This window comes from Poecilia reticulata, chromosome 19, assembly GCF_904066995.2.
Source record: "Poecilia reticulata chromosome 19, P_reticulata-male-v2, whole genome shotgun sequence".
Taxonomy (NCBI): Eukaryota; Metazoa; Chordata; class Actinopteri; order Cyprinodontiformes; family Poeciliidae; genus Poecilia; species Poecilia reticulata.
The window spans coordinates 949,834-971,862 of record NC_088848.1 but is presented as its reverse complement, the minus strand read 5'-3'; the positions used below and the strand labels follow the sequence as shown (position 1 = coordinate 971,862).

Below are 22,029 nucleotides of genomic sequence, written 5' to 3'. Positions count from 1 at the left end.
TTACTTTGACGAATAAAATCAGACTTGACTAGGTATAAAAATATCAATACACATTTATGACTGATTTCAGAAAAAGGTTATTAATGTTTTATTTGTAAAATTAAATTTTGCTGACTTTTGAATGAAATTCAAAAAAGCTACAATTTGAAAATAACAAAATTCAACAATATCAAAAGTGAGAATTATTTTAGGTTCAAGCATCTGATGTGTTTAAAAGTGATGGGTGTGGGCTGGACCAACATAGATGGACTCTATCTTCACTTCTTCTTTCTCTCTTTGGGCCTTTCCCATCAGCGGTTCCACAGTGAATCATTTGTCTCCGTTTAGTCCTTTCCTCTTCATCCTCTACCATCACATCAGCTTTCTTTCTGCTAAAACTCTTTAATCATACCTGACACTTATTCATCTATTCCAACCTGCTTGCATATACTTCTTCACCTCTGTACTAATGGCTAATTAGATAAATAAACAATGCAACTGTTGCAAATGTGTCTTCTCATCTTTTAATTTCATGAATTCAAATTAATAGGGGAAGGTATGCTAAGCTCACACAGAGAAGCACTGATTAATTCAAATTCAAAAATACTTTACTCAGGTTGTTGTAACCTGAGTTGGGTAGCAAGTAGCTACATTTACTAAATCACATTTACCTGAGTAACATTGTTTTTTTAAATTTACTTTTAGGAGTACTTTTACTATGCTGTACTTTTTTCTTTTACTTGAGTAATTTTATTATGAAGTACTGGTACTCTTACCACAGGAACATTTCTTGCGTCTCTACCCACTGAAAAGCAAACCTGCTTTAATTTTTTGGGTACTCTACCTCTAACTCATTTGATTAAAGAGTTATTGTAGAAGGCAATGGCTGTCGGCATTTATATATATATATATATATATATATATATATATATATATATATATATATATATAATAACTTATAACCTGAATATAAAACCCTGCAAACCCAGTTACTAAGAATCCTACTACTTTGATTCAAGACTTGCTATTAGACCGTCCTCACGGTAGGGGGCGCAGTTTGTTTTGCGTTTTCTCCAAACTGACCCCTGCCCTTCCACCGTCATGCGACCCTGACGAGTCTCACGTTTTTCCGTCTGTGACCTCGGAGTGTCGGTGCTCAGACTCGTCTTAATCTGAATGAAAAAACTCTGGAAATTGTCCGGAAAAGCTAATTTAGTGAAAACCGCCCCGCGGCTGCCAGAGAATCATTGGCCGTACTTCAGTGAGCTTAGCCGGGCTACCACCAGGGGAGGTGAAGAGGAAACATGGCTTCCGTGGAAGAACTGTCCCCGGCGTCAGGCCCGGTGTCTGCTCGGCTTCGAGAAGATGAGATAGACGACGATGAAGATGAAGATGTTAGCATATTTCCTCTCATTTATTTATCTTACCTGCGCTAACAAGAGTAAAGATGTAGCGTAATTTCCTGTTAGCCTGACTGTGCTAATAAGTGAGCTAACTGTGGTGCCTGTCTTCCCTCAGGTTCTGATCAAGGCTTTAAACAGACTATAATCTCCCGTATAAGATGATCTGTCTCGTTGTTTGTATCGCGATAACTAACGGTGTTATGTGCGTCTGCTTCAGCTGGATGAGACCCTGGTGGAGAGGTTGTGGGGTCTGACCGAGATGCTCCCGGACACAGTGAGGACAGCTGCGGAGACTTCCGCGCAGTGCTCGGTCTCCGTGTTGAAGAAGTTTTACAGGTACAGTCCCAGCAGTCAGACATGCGCAGAAACACAACAATGATGCACAAGTCATCAAAAATGAGACATGTGTAAAGATGTTACACACAAATTAGTTTTATGGTTACCAAACGCTTAATATTTACATGTAATATAAAAGTATCTGTTTTTCAGAAATTAATATGTTTCTGAAAGATCTGGACTACAAGTTTTAGCTCCTTCAGATTGTTTTAAATATCAGAATCCTTGTTTCTGCACACAAACAAGGATTCATTATTCCTAGTTACAATCTTGCGTATTTACTTTGGGTTTATTAATATGGATCATCTCTTTACAAATGTATAAATTAGAAATGCAATTTGAGGACCTGCACTGAGTAGAGTTCCTAAAAATGTACTGAAATAAGAGCAGCACTACTTACTCAAGTAAAAGTAAGAAGTATTCATCCAAGAAATTACTCTAGTCAGAGTTAACAAGTATTTGGTAAAAAGTCAAATTAATATTCCTTTATTTTTTTAAATTATAAACATAAGTGGAAATTTTGGTATTTTAAGCACGAAAGTCACAATAATTCATTTAAGTAACAAAAAAGAAACAAAATCAGCAAAAGAACATTTTTACAAATCAGTTTCTTTCAATAAATTTTTTAACTTTAATAAAAACTGCAGATGTCTGTGTGGTGAATATTTCAAGTTTGTTTTTCATTTGGAATCCAGAAATTTACTCAAGTAAAAGTAGAAATATTTCATAATGAAATTACAGCGCAGTAAAAATACTCCTAAAAGTTTTTTGTTTTTTTCACATCAGGTTATTCAAGTAAATGTAGTTTCTACCCAACTCTGAATAATAACAGATATCAAATCAGAATTTAATCACAAAAAATACATATTTCCTCTTTGTGTGAAGAACTACATCTCAAAGTTAAATGTTTAGTTTTTTATGATTTGGGAAATAAATTTGGAGAGTTTCTTTAAAACATGAATTGATGGCTGGAGTTTTTCTGGGAAAAGCTTCAGTGGCTCGTCTCCTGCAGCAGAAGCTAACCTGCTTGTTGACGCTGTTGCAGCTTTTCCCGCTCGGCGCTGTGGGTGGGGACGACCTCCTTCATGATCCTGGTGCTGCCGGTGGTGTTCGAGACGGAGCGGCTGCAGCTGGAGCAGCAGCAGCTGCAGCAGCAGAGACAGGTCAGGCACCAGCACCTCTGGACGGCTCACTGACTGACGTACTGGGATTCAAAAAGTCGGGTTTCTTTGTGAGGCACATTTCAGCAACAAGGCAGCTCAAAGTGCTTCACATCATAAAAACAAACTGAGAACACACTGCTGAAAGTGTTTGTGTTTCATTTATTATGTTTCAGAAACAGCTGGAACCAGGTGGGATTTTAGTCTAGATTTACAGGAAGTCAGTGTTTCAGTTTTCTGTTAGTTGGTTCAGATCTGTGCTGCATAGAAGCTGAATGCTGTCTCTGTGTTTGGGATGGGATGTTTTAAATACAGTTACTGTAAAGGCCAGATGAGTCCAGTCAGCTCTGGGTATCGTTACTACAGTTAAGATGTATGCTTTCATTTTATTAGCAGATAAAAGCGACTCAGTTTCAGTCATCAGGTCAGTAACACTGAAGTAGATTTCAGTGATTTGATGTGTTAATGGATATAATAAATGTAAATAATTACATTTATTTAATTTCCCTTTGGGATTAATAAAGTATTTTTGAATTTTAATTGAATAACAAACAATGAAAAAACAATTGTAATTATTATTTATTCTTTTCTAGATCTTACATTGGTTGATGGTACAGAGAGTTTTAATAAATCATTTAACCATCAGATGCTACAGATGTTATGACAAATGTTGGTTCATATAATAAACAGATTTTCTGTGACAGAATGACACTAAACTACCATCCATATTGTTTTCTGTCAGTAAGTTTGACAGTTTTTACCTTGTCAAATTTTCTATTTGCCATCATTTTCAACACCCACAAAAGAAAATGTATGTTTCCTCTTTTCTGCAAAAGTTTTGTTTTTATTTAAAAACCTAAAAACAAACATAAAACGAGGCTCTTTAAGAATGACAACAAATTTCCTGAAGTAATAAAATCAATTTTCTTATTTTTCCTAAAAAGTTGGACTTTTAACTGAGCAACAATCTGAAAAGATGTTTTGTTTGTTTGTAGATCCTGTTAGGACCCAACACTGCGATGTCGGGCGGGATGCCCAGCATGATGCCTGCTGCACCTGGCAAGGTGTGAGGACCAGGAGGAACATGGGGAAATCTGCCTAGCAACAGCGCTCTGATTGGCCTCTCCTTGTGCTCAACGTCATGCAGAGACTGTAACCCAGGAGCAGCTATGCTTCTGTCAACTCGTTTGTTTTTTTAAAGGAATACTGAGAGTAAATGTGTGTTGGACAGAGTCAGGAAGGTTGTGGACGTTGTCTGAAGTCTGATCAGTGTTTCTGTTTTTAGAGGTTCTGTCCTGGTAGGTAGAAACGTCGTGTTGGTATAAATGATGCCACCATGTTTTTTGTTTTTTTTTTCAATTCTACGTAAAGTTTTTTTTTTTTCTTGTTGCCATTTAAGGAGAAAGTCTTATGCTTAAACATGTGTCACTTCTTTTTTGACTGCAACAATTAAAACCCATTGAAATAACGTAAAAGACTTGTGGGGATTTGATCACCTGCTCAGGTAAACCTGAAAGAAAAACACTCATCAGGTGAATTAGTCGGTACGTTGGACATCTAGCACTCTACCATCTCCACTGTGAGACACAGCGGTGGCAGCATCATGGTGTGGGAAACAAGCAGATGCAATGAAGCTGGTAAGATTTGAGATGGTGAAATTTCCAACTTTAATGCAATAAAGTTTATTTATTCCTGGAGAAATAACCTTTAAATATATTTCTGTCCAGCATTCACACTATTGGTTGCAAAACTTTGCTACTAATTGTATTTATGAGTTCAGTGAAAATAGAAAGTTAAACCTAGATTGATCAGAATGACTTCTTTCTGTTGATGCATGTTTTTATTACATAAGTCATAATAAAGGTTTATTACAATGATTATTCAGGTCTGTTTGTCTTAAAAAAGAAACTAGAATGACATAAAACCAAAGCATTATCAGAATAAAAACAGTTACACATGAAGTGGAACCATGTTTTTCTCATCAGAATCAGATTTATTCACCAAATTTCAGCACACAAGCAAGAAATTTGACTTTTTCCTCTTTTAGACATTTAACATATAAGCAAGAGAAAATGAAATGCTTTTCTTTTTTGTAAATATTAATAGAGTTTTCACAAAATATATTTTTCTCTTTATGACAACAAAGCGATGAAGTTCGAGTCCTCCATTTTGATCGGTTTCTTAAGTCAGCACATAATGTTGCGTTCAAAAGCGTTTCTATTCCTCGTTCAGGAGGGCTTCAAGGGGAATAAGCTGCCCTTGTCCTGTCAGTTTCTCAGACCAGATTCCCTATTAATGCATACACAACAGTATGGACATTAAATCTGGCTAGGTTCGTTGTGTAAAAACCAGCAACAGCCGATTAAACTTTATGACGGAGTGCTTAATCAGTTATGCGTTGATTTGACTAAGACAATCCAAATTTCCGCTAGTACTTGAATACATCGCAGGTCCTAATTTCCCGCCAGCGACAGATGCTGGCTGTTAGAGGGAACAAAAGGCGATAGTTTTATTTTAGGACAGGACATCTTTTATATATATTATCTGGTATTGAATTATTATTATTATTTGCTAACATAGCCAGAACCAACTAATTCCAACCTCTTTAGTTTATTTTTCAGTCGGTATTTTGTGAATCAATTTGGAGACGGCGAGCTAGCTTCCTATCAGCTAGCTGCTCTGCTTTTTGGCTAAAATCTCCTTAAAGTGATAAAACTGAACGTGTAAAATTTTATATTTCGTTTTTAAGCTTCACTCTGAATTGAAAATGAAAGTCGCTGAGGATCAAGTTGTTGAGGATGATACAGGTTTCCAGGATAACGAGGTAAGATGGATAGCTAATACAGTTTAGCCTTTTCCTAAAAATGTAGGTATTAATAAATAATATGACGGAATAATTTATAAATGATTTCCGTCTGTTTTTGTGTTTTAATATGATTATTTCTTCTGAATCAAACAGGAATCGTTCTTTCAAGACATTGACCTCCTACAGAAACATGGGATTGTAAGTAAAATATCATAGAATCACCTGGAAAATGTAGTTTTTAACGTTATGACCACAAACTAAATGTATATCATTTAGATTTTATGACTAACACAAAATTGTGTAAATCAAATCAGATTCATGTCTCAGAATGGCCTAGTCAAAGCCCAGTAATAAGGCCCATTGATAATATTTCTCACAATATTTTGTGGTAATATTGTGATAATGATAAACGTGATGATAATAACTGGTTATTGCTACTTATTTAGGTAACTGTGTGTCTCAGACCGTCACATCACAAACTCTGCTGTCTGAAAACATTCCTGTCACATGACCTGCATAAAGTAACTGCATTCAATCAATCAAGATGTTCAAGTTCGTTGACATTTATTGATGTTCTTGGGGAACAAACAGTGAAGAAAATAATACAAATAACAATCCTGACAATGTGGTCATGTTTTTATTTTTTACTTCATTATCCGGAATTTATTCTGACAGATAAATCTAAATTCTTATAAGAAATTTTATCACGATAAATGATAAATGCCTGTTACAGAGGCTCTCTGAATGAGGCGCAAACCTAAAAATCTACTTGTGCAAAACTGATAAAGACCCAAAACGACGATTCATTTTTCCTCCTCTTCTCAGCTATGAACTGTTTGTGCCTATCGCATCAAGTCCTAATAAATGCTGTGAATTTTGTGGTTGTGAAGAGACAGAGTGTATTGTTTTGTGTTCTTGTCCAGAACATGGCGGACATTAAGAAGCTGAAGTCGGTGGGAATCTGCACCGTTAAAGGGATCCAGATGACGACGCGCAAAGCTCTGTGCAACATCAAGGGCCTGTCGGAGGCCAAGGTGGAGAAAATCAAGGAGGCGGCAGGAAAGATGCTGGTTAGACGCCCCTCTGTTATTCTGTTACCCAGAAATGGACAGGAGCGAAACTCTGAGCCATTCTGGTTGTCCTGAGCAGAACGTTGGATTCCAGACGGCCTTCGAGTACAGCGCCAGGAGGAAGCAGGTTTTCCACGTGACGACGGGCAGCCAGGAGTTCGAGTTAAGATCGCAAAGTTCAGCTGCTGCGTGTTTTATCTGGGGTCACTCATGTGTGTGTGTGTGTGTGTGTGTGTGTGTGTGTGTGTGTGTGTGTGTGTGTGAGCAGTAAGCTGCTGGGTGGAGGGATAGAGAGCATGGCCATCACTGAGGCCTTCGGAGGTGAGAAGACATGTCTAACTTGTTATGTAACAAACTAATAATAAACTAAAAGATGTTTTTATTTAATGGTCTGATTTTCCTCAGAGTTCCGGACGGGAAAAACGCAGCTTTCTCACACACTCTGTGGTGAGCAAGTCCTGCTGCACATCAGCTACACTATGATTTATTATGGTTATATTTTATCCTATGACTATATTTTAATATTTTGTGGTTATATTTTAATATTTTGTGGTTATTTTTTCATATTTTGTTGTTATATTTTAATATTTTGTTGTTATTTTTTCATATTTTGTGGTTATATTTTAATATTTTGTGGTTATTTTTTCATATTTTGTTGTTATATTTTAATATTTTGTGTTTATTTTTTCATATTTTGTGACTGTTTTGTTTGGTGACCTGTGTTTTGTGCCTCCAGTCACGGCCCAGCTGCCAGGTGAAGACGGATACTCCGGTGGGAAAGTCATCTTCATCGATACGGAGAACACCTTGTATCCTTACAGCGAGTTTATCCTTCTTTCCTTCTATTTTTCCTGTTTGTTCTTTCTCTCTCTCTGTTTTTCCATTAATGGATCCTTTCTTTCATCTTTACTTCCTTCCTTTGTCGTTTCCTTCTTTCTTCCTGCCTTTCTTTCTTTTGTTCCTCCTTTCTTCCTTTCTCTCTACCTTGTTTCCTTCTTTTCTTTCATCCTTCCTCTTGTCCTTTCTTAATTTCTTTCTCCCTTCCTATTTTCTTTCCATTTCATCCTTCTTCCTTCCTTCCTTCCTTTCCTTTTTCTTTTCTTCTTTTTTGTGTTGCATCTTCCTCTTTTCTTCTTTCCTTGTATCCTTCCTTCTTTCTGTCCTTATTTAGTTTGATTCTTCCTGTCAGTTCGACTCAGACGCCCAGAATAAGAGATAAAAAAACATTTTTAAACATGTTATAAATCTGAATTAAAATCAGGCTGAGGCTGTTCTTCTGTATGTTGTGACCTTTGACCTCCTTGCAGCCGCCCAGACCGGCTGCGGGACATCGCGGACCGGTTCAACGTGGATCACGACGCCGTGCTGGACAACGTGCTTTACGCCCGCGCCTACACCAGTGCGACCAGCTCAGCGCTCACTTCCTGAAGCCCTGTTGTGACTTCCTGTCGCTCAGACAGGAAGTCACAACAGGAAGTTGCTGTTCCTGCAGGCGAACACCAGATGGAGCTGCTGGACTTCGTAGCAGCAAAGTTTCATGAAGAAGGCGGCGTGTTCAAGCTGCTGGTGAGCTCTGATTGGTTTCCTGCTGCGTCATCGATAGTTTGACCGTTTCCATCCTGAAACACTCACAGGTGATTTCCAGGTTTGGAAAGTCCTGGAAAGTCCTTGATATTCAAGCGCAATGAAATGTTTGATTCCACCTAAATTAAGAAAACAATACTTACAGTTGAAACCAGATATTTTCACACAGAAGGTTTTTATTTTCACTCTCTGAAGTTAAATCACATTAAACTTTTCTGGTTTTATTTTAGTGAAAATGATGGAAATTATTTCTATTTGCTAAATGCCAGAAAACATAACGAGAACATTTTCTATTTGATTTTTGAATATTTATTATTTCTGATGACTCAGTCACTCATGTAATTTAAATAAACGTCGACTCATATTTTATACTTTCAATGTTACTGAAATTGGGGATTTTTTCAAATTAATGTTTTGTTATTGAACCAGTAATGAGGTTTATAAAACAATGCATTCGGATATATTTTAGTTTTCCTCGTCCCTGCTGTGTAACATAGAATATTAAAAACATAATGGTGAATTTAAACTGTTTTTTAGTTCATTTGGGTTGTTTTTATCTCCCAATTTGTGCTGTAACAGTTTGGAGCCGTAGCTGTTTCTATGGAAACGGTCCTGCGTTCACGCCGCCATGTTGGCTCTTCCTCCTCAGATCATCGACTCCATCATGGCTCTGTTCAGGGTGGACTTCTCCGGCCGCGGGGAGCTGGCCGAGCGGCAGCAGAAGCTGGCCCAGATGCTCTCCAGGCTGCAGAAGATCTCTGAAGGTGGGAACCAGGACCAGGACCGGTTCTGGTTCTGGTCTCATTGAATCTTTAACTGATGAGAATTTATCGGTACCGATTCCATAATCGATTCTCAGTGAGTTTGGAAATGAAAAAGTAAACCGTGTTGCGTTCAGTTCACACTAAATTAAAACGGTAAGAATCCATCTGTTAAATAACATTTAACAGGAAATGAACCCTGAACAGACAAGTCCTCATCGCCTACACACCAATTCAATAAACTGGATTATTAATTAGGTTCATCAGATTAATCGTGATGAATCGATTATTGAAATAATCATCAACTAATTTAGTAACTGATTAAGTGTTTAGTTGTTGACTTACCATCCAGAAACCACTTGCTATGACGACTATTAAAGAGTAAATTTCAACTCAGAAAAACTCATTTTTTTCCATCTACAATGCTCTAATAACTTGCTGCCTTTGTGTTGGTTGTGCATGAAGCTCCACTTCTGCTCTTCTAAGATGCATGGTTGTATAACTGCTCATCTGTTTGCAGCTGTTTTCACTGTGTAAATGTTGAGTTGGGGGGCGTGGCCAGCAGCAGCTTATGTGGATTTAAAGCGACAGAGACATTAAAACAGCCCACTCTCAAGGATTTTCAGCAGAAAATGTAACTAGCATGTTTTGTATAGGCCACAGACTGATCCTGTTTAGGGAAGCATCATAGGTCACGCTAAGGCTCATCCAGTTTCTGTTTCCTGTCTGTTTTCATCCGTTCATCACGTCCTCAGAGTACAACGTCGCCGTGTTCGTTACCAACCAGATGACGGCGGATCCCGGAGCAGGAATGACGTAAGAGCCGAGAAAGCCCCGCCTCCTCCCCGCCCGTCCTCCGCTGCTTTAAACCTTTTGATGTTTCAGATTTCAGGCCGACCCCAAGAAGCCGATCGGCGGCCACATCCTGGCCCACGCCTCCACCACGCGCATCAGCCTGAGGAAGGGCCGCGGCGAGATGAGGATCGCCAAGATATTCGACAGGTGAGCCGTCGCTCCACAGAACCTCGAGCCTGTCGGCCATATTTGTAGTTTTTTGATGGATCTGTTTGTGATAATCTGTCGGCCATATTTGTAGTTTTTTGATGGATCTGTTTGTGATAATCGGTCGGCCATATTTGTAGTTTTGATGGATCTGTTTGTGATAATCGGTCGGCCATATTTGTAGTTTTGATGGATCTGTTTGTGATAATCGGTCGGCCATATTTGTAGTTTTTTGATGGATCTGTTTGTGATAATCTGTCGGCCATATTTGTAGTTGTGATGGATCTGTTTGTGATAATCTGTCGGCCATATTTGTAGTTTTTTGATGGACCTGTTTGTGATAATCCGTCGGCCATATTTGTAGTTTTTAGATGGATCTGTTTGTGATAATCTGTCGGCCATATTTGTAGTTTTGATGGATCTGTTTGTGATAATCCGTCGCCTATATTTGTAGTTGTGATGGATCTGTTTGTGATAATCTGTCGGCCATATTTGTAGTTTTGATGGATCTGTTTGTGACAATGTCGGCCATATTTGTAGTTTTTTGATGGATCTGTTTGTGATATCTGTCGGCCATATTTGTAGTTTTTTGATGGATCTGTTTGTGATAATCTGTCGGCCATATTTGTAGTTTTGATGGATCTGTTTGTGATAATCTGTCGGCCATATTTATAGTTTTGATGGATCTGTTTGTGATAATTTGTCGGCCATATTTACGGTTTTGATGGATCTGTTTGTGATCGTTCTAGCCCTGATATGCCTGAGAATGAAGCCACGTTCGCCATCTCTGGAGGAGGAGTTACCGACTCCAAAGAGTGAAGCATCTAATCCACCTGTTCACACACAATTAATATTTATTACCTTTATTTATTATTTTAACCTCTATTTATTGGATTCATATCCATATATTCATTAAAAGTTGTCCCGTTGATGTCGTACTTCAGTGATTTTACTAACTGTTATATGTGTGCACTCAGTTGTGATGTTTCAGTTCACTGAAAGTTCAATTAAATCATAAAATGAGTTAAATCTGGGAGTTTTATCACTTTTATTTGGATTAATAGCCAGAAATGTTAGAACAAATCAGTTACATTCACAAGTATGGATAGAAAAACATCAACACTGTTACCACTATGGGAGGTTTATTACTAAGCATACATAAAATAAATTACAACATTTTTATTTCCTTTCTGAAGTTTAATTAGACCAAAATTATCATGTTTTACATCAGTTAAAATACTGAAATTATTTGTATTTGCTAAAATCCAAGGAACATTTTTGGTAAATTTATTCAAACGAGTGAAAAATTATATTATCTGGTAATAAAGTTTTCCACTACAGGACAAAATCAGAAGGTGTGAAGGACCATTTATGCTAAATGAATGTAATAATTATGGAAGGGGTGTCCAAGGTAACAAAAAGAGTTGCTCAAATGAATAACAGTAAATGTGATTGGTCACTACCCCGCTCTGCTGAAGTTAATGTTATTCTGTCCGCCTCTGTTTAAATAGTAAAACGCGTTGGTTTCAGTGGTGGCGCCATGCCGCCCCCTGGCGGCGCCAGCGGGACTTGCAGCTCGCTCCGGGCGCAGCGCTACTCGCGGATCCATATGCTGGTGAAAGCCAGACTGAATCGCTATGGGAACTTCACCAAGCGAGTTCCGCCGGGTCTGAACCAAAGCAGCAACTCATCGCGTCTCAACGGAACCGCAGAACCGGCCCACCTCGACTCGGAGGGCGGCCCACAAGTTGTTCAACTCCAGAAGAAGAAGCAGCCATGGACTCGAGAGACACAGCCCCAGATTCATGGGAGCAGGAGGAGGATGCCGAGGCCCCGGCTCCCGCGGCGGAGCTCCCAGCCGCCTTCGCCGCCCTCAATGTGAACGCCAAGCCGTTCGTCCCCAACGTGAACGCCCCGGTGTTTGTGCCGAGCTTCCTTCAGGCCAGCAGCGCCGGAATCCCGGCTTCAGACGGTGGGTCAGCTGGAAGTTAGCCCAGGCTGCTAGCTCTGATGCTAGCTTAGCTTTCTGCTTTAGTTAATCACGTTTCAGCCGCTGAATAACACGTCGGCCCGTCAGTCCGGGTCTGTGTTGGTGGAACAGAGATGCTGCAACACATATTTATACGTAAGACGCGAGCAGGGTGTTGTTGTGGGTATTTCTGAAAGTTGTGCTCGCTGTGCTGTGTGTCCCCTCAGGTTCTCCGGAGCCAGCTGCTAGCATGGAGGTGACGGACGCAGCCGGTACGCTCCCCGGACTCCACATGTTCTGCTTCCAGTCTCGCCGTCTGTCACGGTTTGGCGTGGAAGTGGGGCTCATTTCACGCATTCACACCCGGTTTTAGACCCACGCTTGTGTTGGTGGCTGCTCCTTATTTGGGTTTCTGGCCCTGGACGGTCCCTGTGCATGGGGGCTACGCAGAGAAAATGATGCAACCTCGCTCTGCCCGGCTCAAAATAGACATCCCATTGACACTTGGTGTGATGGGCGCCGTGCTGCTGGCCCTGGGCCCCCCGCAGGTTGCGTTCCTGCAGAGGAATGCTGTCAGAAACTGCTGCTTCTGTCCTTCATAGGGCGATCAGTTAGAAACTGGTTTAGTTTCAGTTGCAGTCACATCAGCAGATAAATCTGTTGGCCTAACCTGTTATTTTTGTCACCAGTTGCCATCCATACCAGTTAGTTTTGCCCTCTGCTCACTTTCTAGTTCCCTGTTTGTCACCTTTCCTTGTGCCCTCATTCAACCTCCCTGTAGTTTAAGTTTCTTTTCCCCATGTTTTGTCACTAAGAGCTGTCTGTACCAGTTAGTTCTGGTTTCTGTGTTTTAGATTCAGTTAGATCCTCGTTTTCTGGATCCATCTGTCTCCGTCCCTCATGTCACTGAATCACCCTCCCTGCAAGTTTAAAAGCCAGTTTCTTTTCCTCCTCTCCTGATTTTTCATTTCCAGATCGATTTTATCCTCCATGCCGGTTTCTCTCTCTTGCCTGGTTTGTTTTCCAGTCAGTCCATCTCCATTTTGTCTTGTTTAGTTTCATTTTCCTGCTTCCTGTCTGCATTTAGTTAATAAAACACGACAGAAGGACATTATTCCAGACTTGCCTGTTCTGATGCAGGATGAGTTTGTCTCTGAAACCCAGAGCTGGGTGGATTTCTGAGTTGCTCACTCGCAGTTTGTGGAGGCAGAGAAGGAAACGTGCTGAACAGTTGCAGTGACGTTCTCGCCATCTCAGAGTTGCAGAAATGAGAGGCGTGTTTGGCAAAATGTTCTTTTCTTCCTGCCTTCATGAGAGACTCGGCTGCTTGTTCCATGTGTTTTACTAGATTCTTTAAGTGAAATTATTGATTGGGTTTTGAATAATTTTACAAATAAAAAGATGTAGCATGCATTTATGTTCACCTGTGATTTTTAGCTCAATTAAAATTCTGATGAAGGTTATTTTACATCAGTGTTTTTCAACCTTTTTGAGCCGAGGTTCATTGTTTTGATTGAAACAAACCAGAGGCACCACCAACCAAACATGTAAACAAAGATACTCTGTAGCCGCCTATATTACATATACAGTCATTCTTATCAAAGTGTCTTGAATAGGAATCAAATAACACAAAAAATGATCAGATTTTACATTTCTTATTTCAAATTTCACTTAACATGTCCACTTCAAAAATACACATGAACAGAGCAACAACGCTGTGGTGTGTGAAGCATGAATGTAGTAACTAAATACTTCACGTCTGTCTCCCCATCCCTGTTAATTTGCGTTTCGTTGTGGATTCCATTTTGTTTTCAAGTTCTGCGGTTCCGTCCGTGTTTTGACGAAACCATGGGCCGTGGTTTCAGGAGTGAAGAGTCGTCTGTGTGTGTTTCCAGCACCAGTGGAGAACGGAAACACAGAGGCTGACATGGCGGCGGAGGAGGAAACGTGGGAGCAGAAGGAGGAGCCCGGGGGAGGCGAGGGAGGCGGCGGGCAGGAGGAGCTGGGAACGGAGGGAGGCGGCGAAGAAGGCGGCGCCGCGGGGAGAGAGGATGAGGAGATGATGGAGGAGGAAGAGGAGGAGATCCCCCTCCCTAAGGTGGCCCCGCCGCCGTCTGATGCCCCCAAGAAGGAACACGTGAACGTCGTCTTCATCGGTCACGTCGGTGCGTACGCTTCCTGTCTGCGCCTCTTTCTTCTTCTTCTGCAGTTTTATTCACATCAAAGATGTTTAACATTTGGTTTTTCTGCTTCAGATGCTGGTAAATCCACCATCGGAGGGCAGATCATGTGAGTTTTCATAACACCTGATGGGTCTCATCATGTTCTTACATGCCACACCCACAGGGGGCAGTGCAGCGCTCAGCTAAAACCTGTCAGCCAATCACAAACCACTTCCTGTTGGGAATTAAACATGGCGCCTGCAGACTCAGAGGCTGAGCTACTTTTTAAAACTGTTATAATCTAAAGTTAATGAAACCAGACTGGGAATCATGTTGAAGCAAACATGGAGGTTGAGCGGCATTGAGCCTCCATGTTGGGGAGGGAAAGCTGCTGCTGATCTTCCAACTCGACGCATTGAGCAGTTGGGCTTCTAGAAAACAAGTGTCTGAATAAACATGGAAACTTTCCTTATAATACCAAAACTTTCATTTAACTTATATTTTGGCCTGTCTAATTATATCAGTTTTAAATATTAAGTGATTGATAATCAGTTACTTTGTTCCAAATCTTTTTGCTGTGTGTTTTCAGGTACCTCACTGGGATGGTGGACAAGCGAACGCTGGAGAAATACGAACGAGAGGCGAAGGAGAAGAACAGGGAGACATGGTGAGCCAGGCGCTCTCCGGGTTCTGGTTCTGGTCTCGTCTGGACCTTCTGGGTCTCAGCAGTAAGTCGGGATAACGGTTGGCTGTTGCAGGTACCTGTCGTGGGCTCTGGACACCAACCAGGAGGAGAGAGACAAGGGCAAGACGGTGGAGGTGGGGAGGGCTTACTTTGAGACGGAGAAGAAACATTTCACCATCCTGGACGCGCCGGGACACAAGAGCTTCGTCCCCAACATGATCGGCGGCGCGTCGCAGGCCGACCTGGCGGTTCTGGTGAGGAGCAACTCAAGTTCTGCTCAAAACATCTTTAATGGAGCAGTTAGTAAGTTACACACAGCTGGACTCTCGTTATCAGTGAGGAGACGTTCAAAGGCTGCTACACTGGACATTATTTAGGGGTACCACAGTAAAAGAGGTCTAAATGCAAATGTATGCCACACTTTTCAGATCTCTGGGGGAAATAATTGTACTTTGAGTTAATTTGCCTTGAAATCCACCTGAAGTTTCTAGTTAGGAGTTTGAAGCTTGTGTTGTGCTAATGCTAACAGACTAGCCAAAGCTAATATTAAAGCGCTAAACGGGACCATGTTTATACCACCATGTGCTGATGATGCAATGTGCTACCACATGGTATATCGCCCCCACCAGGACCAGGTTTGTCATGACACGTCGCCTGCACGGTCCGAGCTTTAGGGTCAAACTTTCACAGGTTTCAGTTTTATTGCCAATGTTGGGGAATCTAAACGTTTTCAAAGTGAGCAAAGAAAGTTAACGTTTAGCTTTTTTTAAAATCCAAGGTGCAGCTGAATGAAGAGTTAGCTCCACCGTTAGCGGTCGTGAGCCCGCCGCTGCCTGACGGCGGGCTCTCACCCTGATCACCCGTCTTGTTTCAGGTCATTTCGGCCAGAAAAGGCGAGTTTGAGACGGGCTTTGAGAAGGGCGGCCAGACGCGGGAGCACGCCATGCTAGCTAAAACAGCCGGCGTTAAACATCTGATCGTTCTGGTCAACAAGATGGACGACCCCACCGTGAACTGGAGCCTCGAAAGGTGAAGGTTATTGAACGCCCGGATAGTTGTACACACACACAGACGGGTTGCTGTCGCCATAGCTACCCAGGCTGTCCTGTGTTGGCTTCCTGCAGGTATGAGGAGTGTAAAGAGAAGCTGGTGCCATTTTTAAAGAAGGTGGGCTTCAACCCAAAGAAGGACATCCACTTCATGCCTTGCTCCGGACTCACAGGTGCCAACCTCAAAGACCCAGTGGCCGAGTGTCCCTGGTACACGTAAGTCCGAAGCACTTCCTCTGGGAACCAAGCACCGGGTAACCATGGCAGCAGAGGTAGCCATGGCAGAGACAGGAAGTGACCTCAGCTAGCTTCAGGGTCAAACAGGAAGCGGTTAAAATGCAGGTCGGCTCTCCGTTAAAGGGCCGGCGAGCACCTTACTGGACCTGACCGGTTGGATCCATCCATCCATCCATTCATTTATTCATTTATTCATTCATTTATTTATTTATTTATTTTATGAATTGTAATATTTTGGCCTTGGTTGTTTAGTTTATATTTTCTAAACTTCACACGATCGTTTGCTGATGAAGCTTTGAATGTGAACAAAACTGACTAATAGTTAATGAAATGTAACGGATCGTAAAGCAGTGATGCAGATTAATGGCAGCCATTTTGTTTTGTTCAGGGGTCTGCCCTTCATCTCCCACCTGGACAGTTTGCCAAACTTCAACAGATCCAGCGACGGGCCTGTCAGACTACCGATAGTGGACAAGTACAAGGTGAGGACGCTCTGGGGCCCTGGAGGAACACACACACACACACACACACACAGCCTGCCTGTCTTGGCGCTCGTCTTGCAGACGGTCAGAAACGCTCTGGGTTTATCCGTCCAGCTTTGGTTTCTGCAGCTGCATCGGTCACCAGCCTGAACTGGAGTTAATGGGATTAGAGTTCAGTGAACTGGGAGCTGCTGGACTTAAACCTGCAGCCGAGCGGAGCAGGAACAAACATGTGTGGCAGACCTGTCACTATCAGCAATACATCAATAAACCACAGGATAAATTAAAATCAATCATTTCCATTTGCATGATTTATCATTTTTCTCTTTCTACTGAAAACTGGATGATTAAAGTTTCACTCTGGAGTTTTTGTCTCAAGTCATTTTTTGTTTATAGACTCATAATTGAGTTTATTTAAAATGTTTTCCAGTTCCAGAGTTAAATGTTTATTAGAATCTAAAGATGAGAATTTATTATCATATCAGTTCTCAGAACAACAATATTATCGTTAATCACGATAACGTCTGGGCCGGCTCCGGTCCGGTCCGGTCCGGTCTGGTTCAGTCCTGCAGAGGCGACTGGCTGCGTTTGTTCATGTTCTTATCGGCTTTGTTGTGATTTTCAGGACATGGGGACGGTGATCCTGGGGAAGCTGGAGTCCGGCTCCATCAGTAAGGCTCAGCAGCTGGTCATGATGCCCAACAGGGTGAGAAGCTCATCAGCCTGACGGACCGGATCCGAATGAACCCACAGAACCACTTTATCTGAGTTCTGCTTGGTTAAGTTACCTGGATTTCCTTGGATTCCCGTTCAGAGTGATGTCAGCGCCCAGGGCGGCCATCTTGTTTATTAATGATGAGAAAAAGTTGCAATGTCATCAGAACGTCAATAACAAATGACAGAGAGGAATGTTGAGCTTCTTATGAAGTTTTGTTTTTACAGAAAAGGAAATATTTCATCAGCATCAGATTATTATAATTATTATCAGAAATCAGATGTAAAGAATTTAAATTGATGTTTCCACAGCCGGGCCTGAAGACCGTTAATCATTTAAAAATGTTTTTCTGGTAAAATTGTGTCTTTATTTGCCGATTTTCTCTGAATCAAACAGAAATCGCAGCCTGACACTCAGAGAAGGCAGAAAAGAATCTGATCAAATTGGATCTGGAATGAAAAATGTGAGATTTTATTTTTAAACGCTGCATTAAAATTTAGAATATTCATAGAATGTTGAGTGGAAGGAAAAAGTGTGAATTGAAAAGATTTTCAGTCAAGATTCATTGAAGAACTTGACCAGGATTGGACTGAGCCTGCAGTCAGAACATCTAGATCCAGAGGGATCCAGAACTGGCTGCTGCAGGTCCAGACTGAAGTCTCTACCGCTGGTTCTGGTTCTGAACCATGAAGTTAAAGCAAAAGGAGCCCAGGCCCGGAACTGGGAGCAGAATCCTGAGCTCTGTGGTTAAAATCTTTGTAAATCCAGGTGATTTTTTTTCCTGGTGCTAACGGGTCCCATCCGGGCCGAGCCGGACTCAGCAGCAGCCTGCGTGTCGTTGCAGCACACGGTGGAGGTTCTGAGCCTGCTGAGCGACGACGTGGAGACGGACGACGCCGGGCCGGGGGAGAACCTGAAGCTGCGGCTCAAAGGAATAGAAGAGGAGGAGATTCTGCCCGGCTTCATCCTCTGCAGCCCCGACAACCTGTGCCACTCGGGCCGCACCTTCGACGCTCAGGTGAGCCCAGACCCGGCAGAAACCCGACTGAAGAGAGGAGAGAAACCCGTTCAGAGCTGAAGCTTTCCGTTCTCCACATTATGGCACAAACCTTCCAATCTGGATCTGAGGAATATTTTAGCAATCAATTATTCCATCGATTAATCAATAATTCTGATGATCAATTATTATTTTGATTCTTTCTGCAAATTTTTTATTAAACCGTTTTTATACAAAATTTGAAATATATTAAAAGATGTAAAAACAAAACCAATCCTGTTATATAAATAATAAAATCAACGTTTTATTTCCTTTCTGATCGTTGATCACCAGGTGGATCTCGAGCTTCGGTGGTCTTAGCGGTTGTCATGGAAACGCTCTGCAGTAAAGCGTGCTGAATGTGTGTGAATGTTTCCCCAACAGATCGTCATCATTGAGCACAAGTCCATCATTTGTCCCGGTTACAACGCGGTGCTTCACATCCACACCTGCATCGAAGAGGTGCAGATCACGGTGAGTCGCCGCGTCCTGATTGGCTCCTTCCGGTCAGGAAACACGGCAGCAAGACACTTTCTCATTGGACGGCTTTCAGTAGAAAACGGCTCAGGTCTGTGAGAAACAACGACCTTCACACACAAACCAGAGGCTCATTTTGTGATAAGTTTATGTCACCATGTCTTAGGCCTGGGCAGTAAATCAATTTTATTGATCAATAAAGTTTTTGGTTTAAGATTAGATTTTAACCAATTTTTAGCTTGTTTCTAATCAATCAATCAAATCGATCAAATTTTATTTGCACATTTCACCAGCAAGGCATTTCAAGGTGCTTTACGTAATAAAAAAAAACACAAAAAACAGCATGTGACATTGAATAAACTAGCCGGTTTCTAACCTGTTTCTAACCAGTTTTTAACCCGTTTCTAACCTGTTTTTAACCCGTTTATTACTCGTTTTTAACCCGTTTATAACCAGTTTTTAAACCGTTTATAACCAGTTTTTAACCCGTTTCTAACCAGTTTTTAACCCGTTTCTAACCAGTTTTTAACCCGTTTCTAACCCGTTTTTAACCCGTTTCTAACCCATTTATTACTCGTTTTTAACCCGTTTATAACCTGTTTTTAACCCATTTCTAACCCGTTTATTACTCGTTTATAACCTGTTTTTAACTCGTTTATAACCTGTTTTTAACCCGTTTATTACTCGTTTTTAACCCGTTTCTAACCTGTTTTTAACCCATTTCTAACCCGTTTATTACTCGTTTCTAACCTGTTTTTAACCCATTTCTAACCAGTTTTTAACCCATTTCTAACCCGTTTATTACTCGTTTATAACCTGTTTTTAACACGTTTATAACCCGTTTATTACTCGTTTTTAACCCGTTTCTAACCTGTTTTTAACCCATTTCTAACCCGTTTATTACTCGTTTCTAACCTGTTTTTAACCCGTTTCTAACCAGTTTTTAACCCATTTCTAACCCGTTTATTACTCGTTTATAACCTGTTTTTAACACGTTTATAACCAGTTTCTAACCTGTTTTTAACCCATTTCTAACCCGTTTATTACTCGTTTATAACCTGTTTTTAACACGTTTTTAACCCGTTTCTAACCTGTTTTTAACCTGTTTCTAACCCGTTTATTACTCGTTTATAACCCGTTTATAACCTGTTTTTAACCTGTTTCTAACCCGTTTATTACTCGTTTATAACCTGTTTTTAACACGTTTATAACCAGTTTCTAACCTGTTTTTAACCCGTTCCTAACCTGTTTTTAACCTGACCTTGTGACTCCAGGCGCTGATCTGCCTGGTGGATAAGAAGACGGGCGAGAAGAGCAAGACGCGGCCGCGCTTCGTGAAGCAGGACCAGGTGTGCATCGCCCGGCTGCGGGCCGCAGGCGTCATCTGCTTAGAAACCTTCAAGGATTTCCCCCAGATGGGACGCTTCACTCTGAGAGACGAAGGTGAGACGCCGTCGGCCATTTTGAGGCCGTTCTCAGGTCCCTTCATGTGACGCCGGATTCATGACCTGCAGGCTGGAAAGGGGAACTTTCAGGTTTAGATAAAACCTCAATTAAAGGCAGAAATGTTTCCCGCCTGTAATAATGATCTCATTAGTCACCAAATCTACATCCTGGATCTTATTTTAGACTGAGAGGAATTTGGTTTCACCTTCAGACACCAGCTGATCTCCATCTCTGGGTCTTAATGTTTGGCTCAGATAAATTAGACACAGAACTTCTGCTGATCAGAACCGAAACGTAAAAACCTGCAGAGGCCAAAGTTCACAAACTGTTAAATAACCTGCAGTTGATTATATTCCTTATCTGGTAAGAGAGTTTTTAGTTATTTAGATGAAGGAAGAAGAAGAAATGGAGAAAAAAACCAAAGACAAAAAGAAAAATGGAGGTAAAAATGGGAAAAGAGAAAAAAGATGCTTTAGATGATCCAGTTTAATTATTTATGGGGAAACTTTTCTGCAAGCAGGTTCACGGTTCATATTTTGATTTTATTTTGTTAAAATATGTCCATAAGTTTAAATCTGGAAACGTTTTGGGTTTTAAAGCATCTGGTCGTTTTTCTGGTTGTTGTTGATGGTGGAGGTTCATCATTTGGCTCAGAGATGGTGTCCTAGTGCAAGTAACGCTGGGTTGTGCTCATTCCTGCCATCATGTGAAGGTTTGTGACCTTTGACCTCCGTGGTTCTGCTCTGCAGGGAAAACGATCGCCATCGGCAAAGTGCTGAAGCTGGTTCCAGAGAAGGACTAAACGCGGCGGCGGCGCCGGCATGCATGGAGTTCCTCCACCTGTTAGCGGGCGGAGAAACGGCGCCAGACCCAACAGCCACTCTCTCTCTCTCTCTGTTTAAAAACACAGCGTTACTGAAGAGGAGGAGGAGGAGGAGGAGGAAGAGGAGGAGGAGTGGAATCATGTCACGTGAAGAAAAAGAAACGAGACTGAATCAGTTTTTTCTGAACATTTATAGAATGAGAGCCCAAGTCCAGAGTGTCAGCTTTCTCATATTGAGAGCTCTGCTATGCCACTAATGTAGCTACACGCCCCCACCCCGTCACCATGGTTACGCTGTCGGCTGGGCGCCATGTTTGCTTTTAGGATGGAGGTGGATGCTGTCTAGTTCCCGCAGAAGCACCAGAGCTAGCTCGGTGTTCCACCCGGCGCCGTTCCCTGCAGATGCGTTGATCTGATTTTTGGGGAAAGTTGCACCAGATCTTTAGTTTGGTTCTCTGGGTTATCTGGACCGGGCTCACACACAGTTCTGCTGCTGATCCCAGGATGGAGACATGCTCACATAAACGGGCACAGAGCTGTTGCATTAATCCAGTCTGAAAATAAACGGTCAACCTGAAACCGCGGCCTGTTTGTTTACTCACTGAAACCGTAAAACCAACGTCTCGGATGTTTTCCTCTCAAAAACAAACCTGGAGCGACTGGGAAATCCTTTAGTCTCCATGGCAACCATTCAGCTGTTAAAACACCTGGGTGGACCTAGCCCCGCCTTCAAGGCGCAGCTCCTCCCCTCTCAGCTCCTCCAGACTAGCCAGCAGCAATTAGCAAACAGCTGCTGAGCTCATTATAGGAGCTGCTGCTCAGAGCGACTCTGGTAGAAACGCTAAAG

General features: G+C 41.7%; 3 protein-coding genes across 5 annotated transcripts; all 3 read left to right on the top strand.

The window, feature by feature from the left end:
• Window positions 1–1,046: 1,046 nt before the first annotated feature.
• Window positions 1,047–4,758, top strand: tomm22 (translocase of outer mitochondrial membrane 22 homolog (yeast)). Its single transcript, XM_008436260.3, has 4 exons — window positions 1,047–1,373; window positions 1,600–1,718; window positions 2,764–2,881; window positions 3,874–4,758. Exons 1-4 carry the CDS (start codon window positions 1,284–1,286, stop codon window positions 3,946–3,948), a joined length of 402 nt encoding a protein of 133 aa, XP_008434482.1. The 5' UTR covers window positions 1,047–1,283; the 3' UTR covers window positions 3,949–4,758.
• A 339-nt stretch (window positions 4,759–5,097) lies between these two features.
• Window positions 5,098–11,130, top strand: dmc1 (DNA meiotic recombinase 1). Of its 3 annotated transcripts, XM_081600221.1 has the most exons (14): window positions 5,103–5,425; window positions 5,628–5,702; window positions 5,838–5,882; window positions 6,608–6,754; window positions 6,834–6,916; window positions 7,023–7,075; window positions 7,160–7,201; window positions 7,491–7,563; window positions 8,062–8,153; window positions 8,247–8,320; window positions 8,988–9,102; window positions 9,855–9,915; window positions 9,985–10,101; window positions 10,851–11,130. In XM_081600221.1, exons 2-14 carry the CDS (start codon window positions 5,646–5,648, stop codon window positions 10,918–10,920), a joined length of 1,029 nt encoding a protein of 342 aa, XP_081456347.1. In that variant the 5' UTR covers window positions 5,103–5,425; window positions 5,628–5,645; the 3' UTR covers window positions 10,921–11,130. The 3 variants fall into 3 exon arrangements, 2 of the variants coding, with proteins under 2 accessions (XP_081456347.1, XP_008434480.1); XM_008436258.3 differs by having other exon boundaries at window positions 5,104–5,702; XR_536216.3 differs by lacking the exon at window positions 10,851–11,130 and having other exon boundaries at window positions 5,098–5,702; window positions 8,918–9,102; window positions 9,985–10,058.
• A 526-nt stretch (window positions 11,131–11,656) lies between these two features.
• Window positions 11,657–21,761, top strand: gspt1 (G1 to S phase transition 1). The gene is made up of 14 exons (XM_008436257.3): window positions 11,657–12,073; window positions 12,298–12,342; window positions 13,966–14,235; window positions 14,326–14,359; window positions 14,822–14,899; window positions 14,991–15,171; window positions 15,792–15,946; window positions 16,042–16,182; window positions 16,592–16,685; window positions 17,311–17,391; window positions 18,245–18,418; window positions 18,821–18,910; window positions 20,188–20,356; window positions 21,109–21,761. The coding sequence occupies exons 1-14, from the start codon at window positions 11,878–11,880 to the stop codon at window positions 21,159–21,161; spliced, it is 1,761 nt and encodes a 586-aa protein (XP_008434479.1). The 5' UTR covers window positions 11,657–11,877; the 3' UTR covers window positions 21,162–21,761.
• The last annotated feature ends 268 nt before the right edge of the window (window positions 21,762–22,029 follow it).